Consider the following 13,469-nt stretch of genomic DNA (forward strand, 5'->3'; position numbering starts at 1 on the left):
TTTGTTCTTGATTCCCCTGCAGTTCCATTGGTAAAAGATCGTGGTCTGCCCCCCACGGTTGCGTCTATTATGGTTGTTTCTCTTCATCGTCGTCCGAGGTCACCTGGTCGCGCCTATTTGCGACCGCCCCCTTGATTTTACTGGTACACGCGCGCTCCCTTCTCTTCCCGGAGAGGTCCGTGTACCGCATTTTTGCTTCCAAGGACGAGGTCTTGGCGACTTGTTGGTCCAGCTTGGTGGATAAGTCCTCCATCCTGCTCTCAGTCTCTACCATTTCGTGCTTCAGGCTTCCCACTTTGGATCCTAGGAGCTCCAGCTTCCTTTACATGTCGTTCTGCTGTTGGGTTAGTTGGTTAACGGCCGCGAAGACCGCCGCCAGGCCGTCCTGTAGCTGTTGCATCTGACTTGGCTCTAGCGACGCCCCCTCCGGCTTCGAGGTCTCGGCGTCCATTTTCTCGTGACGGGGCGACGACGACGTTGAAGGTTCCACCTCCCGATCGGGTAGAGGTGCGGGGTCCCGCCGTGGTGCCTTGCGTTTCGTGTTGGCGTCCCCAGACGCTTCGTTTGATATAACTGCCCCAGCGAGCCTTCCGCTACCTAGCGCATCCATTTTCTCATTACGCCCTGATCTGCAGGTGCTGTTGGTGGATTTGAGCGTTCTGCTTTTCGATTAGCTTTTTCAGATCCACGCATTCGATACATTCAGTGGTTGGAGCGCTTTGGTTAGAGGCAGGAAGAGGGGAGGTAGAGGGACTGAGAGGAGGGAACTCCTTCTCGAAAGCGAGAGCGACGGAAGACCTATCGGTCCAGCTGAGCTGTTTCTCGGCGTTCTTCCGTCGAAGGGACCCGGCCCGGGACTTGGACCTCGATCTCGAACGGGACCCGCGTCTGTGGCTGCTGCTCCGGCCACCCTTGGCACCGCCCGACGTCGGTGCTCGGCGGTGACCCGAGGGGCCTACCGATGGAGTCCGGCCCGCACCCCTTGGGCCGCGGGACGTGGAGCATCGTCGGCTCTGGTGGCCCCCCTTGCGGGCCGGTGTTGCCGATCGGCGGCGAGGGCTGTTGCTGCGTTGGGGTCGCCCTGTAGGACCACTGCGTTCTTGACTTTTTTCGGCTTCGGCCCGTCGGCATTCCCAGCGCCGGCGCCGCACCACGTAGGTTTTCTTGAAACAGGCTTTGCAGGCCCGATCTGCGGTGAGGTGGTTGCCCCCGCAGAGCCTGCACTTTGGGTTACAGGTGTGCTTAGAGACCGGGTTGGCGACGCCGCACCCCCGGCAGATTCTGTTTTGGGGATTGGGGCACACATCCATCCGATGACCGACGCGGCCGCACTGGTAACAGATGTCAATCTGCTTGCGGTACAGCGAGCACTCGACCAGGAGGTTCCCATACCGGACGTAGTTGGGGACCTCGTGGCCCCGCGAAGGCGATGACGACGGACGTGGTCTTGCCTATCCGGCTCGCCATGAGGGCCGACGGGTTTTGCTCGTGGACCACCAGTTCTTGGATTTCTCGGGTGGTGTCCGTCAGCAGAGCGCCCCGTATAACTCCCTTGACCGTACCGTGAGGTGCCGACTCGTAAGCGCTCTCCTCTTGGGACGTCCCGTCCATGACGATGAGTTCCACCAGAGCGTACTTGTCGGCGTTCTCTTTCTTTGGCGTGCTTACGATGACGATGTTCTGTTGGCGATTCGGACATACTACGTCATCCTTGGCCACGACCCCGCCGACTTGGGCCGCAGCGATGATGGCTCGACTGATCTCCACGGGGACACCTGGAAGACTTGGAGGACACCCCGGGGTCTTATGACGATCTTTATGTCATCGCGAGGGAGCTCCGGCATGCGGGCGGCCCGCAGCAGCCTCCCCTTGTTCAAACTTCCCGCCTTGTGGTGACGTGGGTCTTCGCTGCTAGCGCCTCCTGGAGCGCGCTATCTTGGGTTCCACGTCGCCATTGGTGGGTCCGCCGCCATCTTGGCATTCTTGGTGAAATAGCGTTAGGCTTAGCCTGTCGTTCTTTTTCTGCTTGAGCGGTTTTCCACCGGCGGTTTTCCACCCCAGCGCTTTCCAGACTTGTTCTGGTAAAATCTCTTCACCTTCAACTTCGACTCTCATGGCGGTCGCCATTTTAGGTCAACGGTGGCTTAGCTGATGAGCGACGGCGTCGTTTAACACAAGAAATTAGCGGCCATTTTAGGTCAACGGTGGCTTAGCTGATGAGCGACGGCGTCGTTTAACACAAGAAATTAGCGGCGAGACGTCGCGGCACGGTCCCAGGCCTAGCAACTACCGCGGCCGAGGTCGGGTCTTCATTAGGCTTAACGACGGGTGCCTATGAAGGATCCACAAAGGGGCTCAAATTGTTGGAGAAATGGTCCCCTACCTCGGATTCCGGTGTTCCGATGGTCCTTGAGACTTCAGAAAGTCGTACGATACATTTTCGTTGGGGTGCGAGTTGATAAGCCGACGCAATTAGCACAAAAAGACGAGCCGATGCGAAGCACGCCCGTACAACTCGGCAGCCGGTGGCACCCCCCACCGCCACTGGAGCGCAGTCGGGATCCAAATCTGTGACGCGTGGCACTGCCGACGTGAACAGGCACCGCTGATGATTGTGGGCGGATGCGGATGATGATGATATTGGAGCTAAATGCAGATGGTGTAGCCGCCACCACAGCGCTCCCCCTAGCGCGAAGCTCGTTATGATAATTGCATGTGTACAGGTACGCACGAAAGACTATGTACATGGACACAGAACACAAGCAGTTATGTAGGTTTGTCAGCGTTCCAGGTCCTTAGGCTGTGGTGGTCAGTCCCGAAGGAGCGTCCGGTGATTGGGTGGATGTCCGGTGGTCTTGGCTGAGAGTGGAGGACAGGACGAGTTGGCGGAGGGTGAAACAGTCCCGAAGTAAGACAGGCACGAACCGCGGCCACAGTGCAGACATGGCGGGGCCGGTAGAACGGGCGCTCTGCGAACAGCCTCTTGGAATGCATCCACACCGGCGTTCGGCAGCCGGTTTGAGGAGGCTGATGTCCTTGACGTAGAATTTTCGACCGAAGTTTTGGGTGCTATCACTCCGTAGTTTCGTAGTGTGTCCGGGGTATCACGCCTGTGCTGAGAGCGACTACAGCTATACAACCAGGTGCCGGAGTGCCGACGAGTACTTGCTCGAATTAGGAGTCGCGGTCAACCAGGCCCGTGCCAAGGGCGTTGGGCAAGACGCCATTGACGGCTTGGGGGCGTGCACTGATGGAGCCCCTGCGACGAGACACGCTTTAGGGACTGCTGCTTAGGACGTCGGTTGCGGCGTCGGCGGCGCCGAATAACAGAGTTTGTCTGGTCGGGAGATTGTGCGGCCACGGTAGGGTCATCCAAGTCATGAGCGATAGCCCGGTTTCGCGATGTTGGGCCCTTGGGTGTGCTGTCAACGTGCTTTTGTGCATAGATTTCTGGGCGATGCACTGGTAACAGGAGAGACTGGATGTAGTCGTCAATGGTGGCATTTTCACGTCCTTGAGTATCCAGGTGCACTATTGACTGCAGCAGGACAGGGGACGTGAGCTCATCGGGGTTGATTCGGGGTGCAATGACGTGCGTCTCGCCTAAGTCATGCTGCGACTGCAGTGGCGCAGGGCAGTCTGTCAACTTTGCAGGGTATATGACGAGCGATGGTGGTGTAGCGGGCGATGTGGTTGGAAATGATTTGGTAGTAACACCGCAAACTCGCTCACCAGAGCCCTCGCATGGGGCGGTAGAAGCGGCCGGGGCGGGGTGTGGCTGGTAGGCGTTCGCGATGTCGTCGGCTGCAAGACTTGTCAATGACGGTGTGGCTGTCGCGCTGCAGGTGGCGCCTAGGGCGCCGACACTAGTGGCTGAGGATGATGGCGATGGCGCAGAAGGTACAATGTGCGGCTGCGGAGCGTGCGAAGAGCATGCATGTAGCGGTTCTGCTGCGGTCCCAAAGTGGTGGTCGCTGAAGCCGTAGTGCGCGAGCATGGCAGCTCCCAGAGGATGCAGTGTTTGAGAGGCTGTACACTGACGTGGTTTAGCCAGAGGGTAGCCTCGAACTTGAATAACCATCCTCGGACGTGGCGTCCTTCGAACACCAGTATCGGCGGGTCCCCCAACGTCGCCATGTTGGTGTGCCGCTGGCCTCGTATATGGCATGGAACTCCCGGGTCACCACATGTAGGGAGCAGACTCAGTTGGGTGCGCTGTGGCTCTCCTACATTTATTGTTGGTGTGCAAGCCCCGGCCGGAACTCGAGAGCGGCGATGGCATACGACCGCCCCTGGAGCGCAGCCGGGTTCCAACTTTGTGGCGCGTGGCACTGCTGACCTGGCCAGGCACCGCTGATGATGATTGTGGGAGGATGCGGATGATGATGATATTGGCGCTACATGCAGATCGTGTTGCCGCCACTACATCCTACTTCAAACCTTCCATACCCTAATATGGTAGAAATTCTCATCCACCGCTTGGACCGCATTGAGAAAAGACAAGCAATTGACGGCTAGTCTCAACGTCATTATTGAACAACAGAGTCAGCGGCTTCAGTTGACGTAAAAACTTCTTCACCGCTACGACCGGAGACAATAGCGAGTCGTTTGCAACAAAACTTAGACCACATCAAGGAGAAGAACCACGGATACTTCAATATAATTGCGTAACATTCGTTCGCGGGAAAGCGGAACTCCTCATTTGGTATCCAATACGGACAAGACCTACCGTTCTCCTACAAGATACACGGGATTCCAACTTTGCCGTACCCGGCTACACCACATACCTGCAAACCGCAATACCAATGAGAGCTCGCTTCTGGGCCGCAATACCACGATGGCCCCGAATGCCATGCAAGCCGGAAGGAATCGCGTCGATGCAGCGTGTCCCTACGACGGCAACGCAGTGATCTTTTTCACGTGTTTAGCTTGATCCCCGGCGCTGGTGTACATCTTATCAAGAAACAGTGCGGGGTTGTGGTTCGGTCCATCTACAGCGGCTCTTCGCTACGTAAACGTACTTACAATGACAAATCTTGACTGGACAGCACCCCAAAGACGCGTCTTGGCGCATTGTTTGTCACTGGCGGCGATTTTAAGTTGTACCACACATATTGAGGAGCCAGGGTTGACACATTTAACGGCACAAACCTCGTTTGTGCGATGGAGGACGATAACCTCACGCTTATCAGTGACCCCGACTGTGCCACACGTATTAGTCAACGTGTCCGCCAAGGCCATAAAACAACAGGCCTTACTTGGAAAAATAAGCCCAGATCCATCGCTTGGGAATTAGGTACGGATGCGTGGGAGAGTGACCATTTTCCCATTTTTTCTTTGGCTCTGTGGTCATGCCAGAGAAAATGCTAAACACGCTACAAGCGTCCTTTATTGGGACAGTATTCGCGAGACGATAGAGGCAACACTCGTTCAGAGGCAACCCGAGTCAGAGGGAACTCGCCTGGGTAAACTGGTACAAAAATTGGCAAAGCCAAACGGTTGGCAACCGGGCAGTTTGATGTTATGGAGGGCACCCTGGCGCCAGATGTGCACCTCGCCAACACATGGCGCCAACGCCTCGATGGATTGCGCGAATGCAGAAAGAAAGGAAAACCACCTAGAATGCACCGTCGCCTCAACAGTATAACAGGTGAGGCACGCGATTATGCGGCTAGACTTGCGTCGGACAGGTCGTGTGATTGCTGTTCGCGTTTAAATGTTAATATGAGGGAACCCTAACTATGGCACCTTTTTTGCAGCTGTAAAGGAAAAACAAAGGAACGCACGCTGCGCAAGCAGTCGCCCTTCAACAGCAAATATTGGAAGCTCAGTTGGTCCTCCAGGCAGGCGATGTATTTCTTTCCCAACTAGCGACCTTGCCTAATCCTACAATGTATTCTTGGGGCTCAGTACCCGAAGGATCCGACGATAACCTTTCTAGAAGTCTGGCATACATAGATCAGCAATTCTCTTTGAGCAAGCTTCACGCAGCTTTGGCAAGGGCGCATCCTCGTTTCTCCCAAGGCATGGACAGCGTCACCATCCCAGAACTCCGCAACCTCGCAGAATCTTCCTTACACCTCATCCTATACGGGAACAATGCCTGGCGAGACTAACTTGTTAAACGTATTCCAAAGCCGAGAAAACTACCGAATGACCTTGTCAATTTAAGATCCATATCCCTCACGAGCAACCTCTGCAAAGTGGTTGAACGCGTGGTTCTTAAGCGCCTCAATTGGGAGCTTGCGAAAAATGCTACAGTCCACTCGCATCAAATCGGCTTCGGTGAAGGGCTGCTACGTACGCAGGATATTATCATAAGGCTGCATCACCAGGCCTTCAGTGCTCACTCAGCAGTAGACATGGGGTGTGGTGGTGCTGGATGTCGTAAGACTCAGTCCCACTCAGAGTTGTACTAGAAAGCGCAGATCTTGCTATAGTACGGGGTCATATTCCTACACTCATTAAAAAGTTTCTATAGAATCAAACCTAGAGAGGGCAAGTAAGAAAATACGTCAGACCATCATGACCAGACAGGATTGTAGTACCCCAGCGGGCTGTCCTCTCGGCCACTTTCTTCAATCTCGCAATGGCACGCTTCCGGCCCTTGCTGGAGGAAATTCCGTAATAAATTTCGCCATCTACTCTAACGATATCACCATTCTGGCTACGATTAAAGCAACGGGCGAACAGGCACACAGATTACAGGTTGGCCTACATGTCATTAAAAGTTACCTTCAGACAATGGGAATGACTGCGTCTGCTGAAAAAAATCTGACCACGTGGTAGTTCCTAATGACCCATTCATGGAGACCGAGGCAATCCGCCCCTTTTTTCTCTCTCTGTGACAGGCCAACAGACAGTCAGAAAATATTTTGTCCTGGTTCTGGGAGCATACATTGACGAAGACAATAAAAAGTCAACATAGGTAAAGATCACCACGCTCTGCAAGTCCTTTCTGCATCCCATTCGCCGAGTTACAAGTGTAAATTGGGTACAAAAGATAGGAAGCAATGGCCGGTCGTACGAGTTATAAGAAATTCCCACACTCTCTACAACTACTACTACCCCGTCCTGTCCTGCATTAAGCAAGGGAAACTCGAGAATATTAATCGTGATGCCATACGAATTGTTACCGGGTTACCAAAATACACCCCGCAAAGTGATCTTTACGAGTACATTGGGATGAATTTATGGTCGGAATTAGCCGAGCAAGCTCTCTCAGCCCAAAAGGACAGTCTTAGAAGCATTAACTCGTGAATTTACATCTTAGATGAGCTTGGAATGTTACCAAATACAGCTGTTGTCTAGCCTGCCACCCCCCCCCCCCTTTATGGCCTGTTAGGATTCCCTTGACAGACAGGAACCGATTCCTCAGTTAAATCAGACGAAGCCGCTTTGCCAATGCGCACAATAGTAGCATCATAAACAAATCGCCCGTTACTCAAACCATTGTATACACCGGCATGGCGGAGAAGTCGGTGCCTCCACAAAATGATACTGGTGAGGAAGACGGAAGTGGCCGTTTTGTGCGCCGGTCGGGGTCGACACCACTCATTGCGTCGCTAATGTGGATCTCATTTCCGGTACCGCTGGCGTCGACACAACGCCCCTTCAACTACTTGCCATCATCAATGCCGCACTGTGGGTGAAAAACTTTCCCACCATGGGACCTACCACACAAGCTTTTGATCTTCACTGATTCGGCTCGCGCATGCATCTCACGCGAGTGAACGGAGATTCGTCCACATATTCGACAATACGTATCAACTTGGTAGCACTTTTCCAGGATTTACATTCTGCTCTTAACATAAACGCGTCCCCCCACATTCGGGTATTATTGGCAATGAGTGTGCTCACAGCAAGGCCCAAGGTGTAGCTAGACAACCGACCGGGCTGATAGCATTGCTCATCAGTAATGCGAGATCGCCCGATATCCCTGCCAGGAAAGCACTCGCACAACAGAGAAGGCGAAAGATACTCCGGCACCTTCATGTGGAGAAGGAAGACCGTACCCAACACCATGAGCGCCCTGTTCCTCTCATGCCCGGGGGGTTCCCGCGGCGAGCAATGCGGCGAACATTGGTTCGCCGCATTGCCACCAACACCGCCTTCTCCCCCGTGCTTCGCCACATGTTCTACAGGGATGGGCCCGCCCAAGGAATCTGTCTGCAGTGTCATGTACATGCAACTGCCGCACGTTCGGTCTGGGACTGTCAGTGTTACGCTCTCTTCTGGGATCGCACGCTCCATACGCTCCCCGAACACATTCGTCCGATGGCGTGCTTCGACTGGGTGCTATTTTTCATGCGGGACATCACCACCCTCACTTTGTTATGGACATCTCTTGCAGAGTTTGGCGATGCCGACGAGGGTCCGAAGGGAGTATTGCGTAGCTACCGGAGACACTGCCACTATCCCAATCGCCCTCCTTGATGACCCTACAACCCAGACAGCTAGATTGCTTTCAGACAGCTAGATTGCTTACGTTTAGGTCTCAAATACAGCCCGTATTCTTCCCTCTCTCTCTGCGAAGCTCGGGAACAGCTCGGGTATGCGCCTTCCGCTAGAGGATGGTGTGAAGCAGAGAAAAGAGGGGACAGATGCGTGCGACAGAGTGACGTATATGTGCCTAACGTCAATTTGTGACGTGAACGTGACAGCTTTACCCACAGCCCGGCGTGAGATGAGAATGACGTTGCTCCGCGTGCCTTAACGTTGTCGGACATAGGATGGCGGGCCTAACATCACATTTTGATGTTAAGGACGTCAGGCCTAACGTAGCAGTTTCAGGATTAGTACTTTGAAACACCGCCAAGACAAACACATACCCAGTGTACGCCAAGAAGTATGGTAGTGATTCACGGCGTAGAGCTTAATACCAAACGTGATGACTATGGAACACACAGGCGAGAGTTGTTGCGGTTATTCTGGATAATTGATGTATACCTCCAGAGTGACACTTACTCGCATTGTGCGATTGGCCAACGAAGGAATCCAGCACGAGAAAGCTTCGCGTTTCACTATCGTCATTGCTAGTGCATTATTTTATTTTCTTTGGGGTGTGAAATGTTAGTTGTAGTTGGTTCAGTTTAACCACAGAAATGGGGCTGAAACTAGCGCAGAAATATACGGCTTAAACTCTTTATTGTAGAAACAGAAAGAAGGCTTTCTCAGGGGATTAGCTATAAAACTGTTTGGCCAGTGTAGTGCATGGGACGGAGAGAACGACATCAGTTAGTGAAAATTACCTTTAAGTAAAAGTGCACTCCAGATAACAGGAAACGCAAATTTCAAATGTGCACGGGGCTGATAAATGCTACCACGTGTGTGCCATACACAAAAATATTTCTACTTGCGCTTATTCTAATATATTCTCTGTGTATGTATCATTCTTGGAAATGCGTTATCGTGTTCCTTTCCAAATCCAACTGCTCTTAGTAGTACCTTTTCCAAATCCAACTGCTCTTAGTAGTAGGGTGAAATCCGTACGTACATTGTTCCACAAGGTCAAGGTTTCGGTGGCCCAAAGCAGATACATGCATATTTTTAATGTGGAAAGAACAAAATACTACTGGAGAAAATGTTAGTGTTCTGTGTCACTACATTATGACTGTAAATATTTTCTCGCCATATGTGAGTGTTGTACCAATCTGGAAAACTCCATCTGGAAAACTCACCTCCGTAAAGTTGGTTTCAAGGCACTTCAGTATATCAGTTTGGTTCTCGGGGCTTAGAGCTGAAAAAAAGAACGGGCGTCATGAACAAAAGGCGAACAGGGACCAGTATTTTAGAAACACGAGTTGTGCTACTGTGCAAAATATGAAAATGATTGTGTAATAAATAAATTGGAAATTTTTTTCAGCTGGCGTAAAGGTGCGCGGATATATTTCCGGTTGGGTAGAATATATGATTTGGCACACAGAAATGATACAATAATTAGAATTAACATAAACTATGAAGACACCTAAGACCCACTTACGAGGTGGGCACGCGAAAGTAACAATGTGAATTTAGTGTCCATTCTCCCTGCAGCCTCTAGAAACTCTGCAGACAATTTCTCGCGGGAGTGGGATTGGACAAGAATTCCTCTTTATGGCTTGCCTAGGGAGTTAGAGTGGCGCGACCCCTTACCGCACGCCGTCTGGACGACGGAGTGGGAAATGCCATAATATGCAGAAAATCCTCTAATGCGCGCCTCCGCGGCGTCGCTGCCGCCGACGTTGGGACTTCTGCGACCCACGTCTCCCGCCGAACCGATGGCCCGCTGACCGGGCTTCAGCCGTGGTCTGAAACAAGGCGGCCTGAATACTGCCCGCCCAATAGGTGGTTTTACGGCATCCACTCGTATTCCAAGTTGACGAACGGTCGCGCAACTCGAGCTCCCCAAGGTTGCTTTAGTTGGAATAAATATTTCCCGAAAGAGCGTCTTTCTGGCGCTGTTCGTTCCGGAATTAGCACAAGCGATTTTCACTTGGTACATGTCAATCGCAACGCGGAAACGTTTGTATCGTGAGCCAGTTGAACGTTTATAATTTCTCAATGGTCATAATGATAAGTTTCCTAAACGTGCAAAGCGAATGGAAGTTCCTGCTGGGGACAAAGCGTTATTTTTCAACTAAACAATCCAAAACAGGCGGTTCTTACATGGTTAGAGGACAGTTGCGTTGCCATACGGAAAGGTTAGGGTCTATAAAAAACCGGGCAATGTTGAGAGTTTCTTAATTGGTTGCTAGGATGCCGTTTTTCCTGGGATGCTCTCTGGCAAAACTTTTTCAAGGATATGACCGACACTAAACGCCACGCGTTTTCTTTATGTGGACCGTCATAACATTCTGTAGGGCGGTTTTTACCTGCTTGATCTCCCCGTCATATTGAGAAGTAGAATGGCTGTAAGAAATAATGATGTGAACGCAAGGTGGGTAGTATATTATGTCGCTGAAAAGTTGTGAAAGCTGAGAGAAATGTAACACTCACAAGTGTCTCATGTGGGGGCGGCAGTAAGACGACACATGAAGTGACTGAGCCAAAGCAGACCACGCGGAGCATTATTGGGCTTGCTTATATAATTAGCCGCATGCGCAGCCAGGGAAAGGAGATGGTGTTACAGTGGGGCTCGTTATCGGCTTGCGCGCCGCGATAGCCAAGTACGATACATCTCTTTTTCTTTGCCAAAACAAAGCAGTAAACAACAACAAAAAAAATCACAAGTCAAGAGACCAGACGGAAACTTTCGTCATAGCGCAACCTCTTTGGTTCACTGCGGTGACGGGTTTACCTGCTTGGCTCGCTTGACTGCTGCACTTCCGTTGTGGTTTCAGGTGTTCCAGCCGACTCCTGTGTTTCATTTGCAACTCAGGCACTCCATTCTTCTTGGCTTGCAGGCTCCGAGCGGCGAGACAGTGCTGATTAGGACCTTGTGCTTGAGTGTCGTGGCTCACGACTTCTGCGTTGTCACCTTCGGCGTCGTGGCTCTTCCCGTCGTCAGTCATTGCGCGGAAGTCTTCCTGGGTTCGAAGCAGGTGCGGTCTGTTCCGCCTCAGCAGCCGTCCATCCTCAGTTTCGACGATGTGGGATGTAGGAGCAACTTCCTGGAGTACTCTCGCCTTGCGGGACCAATTGTGGTCCCGTATGCGCACTGTCTCCTTGCTGCAGTAGTGGCAGTGGCTTGCTTTTGTCCTGTTGCTCGTGCTTTGCTAATGCGCTTCCGAGCTCAGCTCTGCATTCCGGGACGTTGGTGCGCAGTTGCAGTCCCTGTAATAGTTGTGCGGGTGAGCGGCCATCTTCTAATCCAGATGCCCGATACGACAACAGACCTAGCCAAAAATCATCACGCGACTCAGTCGTCTTTTTTATGATGGGCTTGACTACCTGCACCCCCTTTTTCGCTAATACACGGGACCGAGGGAATCGCGGGCTTGAAGTGATGTACCAAAAGTCATATCGTTTTCCAAAGTCGGCAAATTCTTTTGACACAAATTGAGGACCATTGTCTGTGCATTCTTGTCCAGGGATCCCATAGCGTGCGAAGATAGCGGACGTTTTCTCCACTACCTCACGTGCTGTAATGGTAGCTAGCTTTTCCACCTCAGGAAAGTTTGCGTCACCAGCAAATAAAAAGATATTGATGCCTATTCTGTACCATGGCATACTGGGTGTTGGGCGTAGAACAAGTGGCCCGGACTCCTGCTTGTACGCATATTTCTGGAATGCGCTGCATGAACGAACCATCGATTCTATGCTGCGGTCAAGGCCAGGTCAGAAAACTAATCCACGTGCTCTTGCTTTGCACTGGTTCATTTCGAGATGCCCGGCGTGTATTTTCTTTAGCATTTCAGCTCTCATAGACAGGGGTATGACACTTTGTATCGTTTAAGTAATATTCCTACGATGACGGATAACTCAGGAGCAAACGGGCGTAATTCCCCTTCAAGAGGTCGACATTCGGCAAGCTGCTGTATCACCAAACTTAGGTAAGGATCGGCCATAGTTTCAACTTGAAGACGTCGCTTCGTTGGTGTGCTTGCTATTCCGGAGACGACCTGAACTGCGTGGACTTAGACGTCTTCGGTTGTTGCCGGGTCCGACGCGTGAGCAGGCACGCGGTAGAGCATGTCAGCCAGGAGCAGCTCCTTGCCAGCAACGAACTTCAAATCGTAGTTGTACGTGAGCAATCACACAAAGAAAAGCTGTAGCCTCGGTGGCATCTCGCCGATATTTTTTTTGCAATCGCAAGAAATGGCCGGTGGTCGGTCTCGATAAGAAGCTTACGGCGGTATGTAAACTGGTGGAATTTTTCGCACGCGAACACGATGCCGAGCATTTCTTTTTCGATTTGGGAATATCGCGTTCCGCTATTAGTTAGCGTCCGCGATGCATACACGAGTGGGCGCCAGTCACTGCCATGCTTTTGCAATAAAGATGCACCTATGCCGACTGCAGAGGTGTTCACCGCCAGCTTTGTGTCTTTTTTCTCGTCAAGGAAAGCCAGGAGCGGGGGAGACGTTAACGCCTCGCATACGGCGTCCCACTCGCGCGCGTGAGCTGCAGTCCACGCGAAAACGATCTCGTCCTCTACGAGGCTCCGCAACAACACCGTGTTGTCGCTTAGTCGGGGTATGTTGCGGAAGTAAGTTACAACTCCCATCATTCTCCGTACTGGATTTTTGTCTTCAGGAGTGGGCATAGCTCGGGTGCTTTTGATCAAGTCGGGGCAGGGGAGCACACCTTCTGCGTTGATCACGTCACCCTAAAATGCTATTTCGCTCACACCGAAGACACACGTTTCTGGGTTAAAGGCCAGCCCTGCTTTCTCTGCCCTTTCTAGAGCGGCACGCAAACGTTAGTCGTGTTGAGCTTTGTCAGCCCCCCACACCAGGACGTCATCGACGTACACGCATACTCCAGGTACACCTTCAAAGATTTCGGACAGCGTTTTCTGAAATACTACGCTGGCCGATGAAATTCCG

General features: G+C 52.1%; 1 protein-coding gene across 1 annotated transcript in view; it reads right to left on the reverse strand.

The window, feature by feature from the left end:
- LOC144141957 (uncharacterized) overlaps nt 1–13,469 on the reverse strand; it is a 123,918-nt gene that overhangs the window by 94,926 nt on the left and 15,523 nt on the right. Inside the window, exon 2 of the mRNA XM_077673391.1 lies at nt 9,681–9,739. Within this exon, the coding sequence (XP_077529517.1) occupies nt 9,681–9,739 (59 nt within the window). The remainder of the gene's footprint in view (nt 1–9,680; nt 9,740–13,469) is intronic.

The sequence above is a fragment of the Haemaphysalis longicornis genome, unplaced genomic scaffold (assembly GCF_048455015.1).
Source record: "Haemaphysalis longicornis isolate Haplotype H1 unplaced genomic scaffold, Haemaphysalis longicornis Haplotype H1 scaffold_6, whole genome shotgun sequence".
In the NCBI taxonomy this organism is placed as follows: Eukaryota; Metazoa; Arthropoda; class Arachnida; order Ixodida; family Ixodidae; genus Haemaphysalis; species Haemaphysalis longicornis.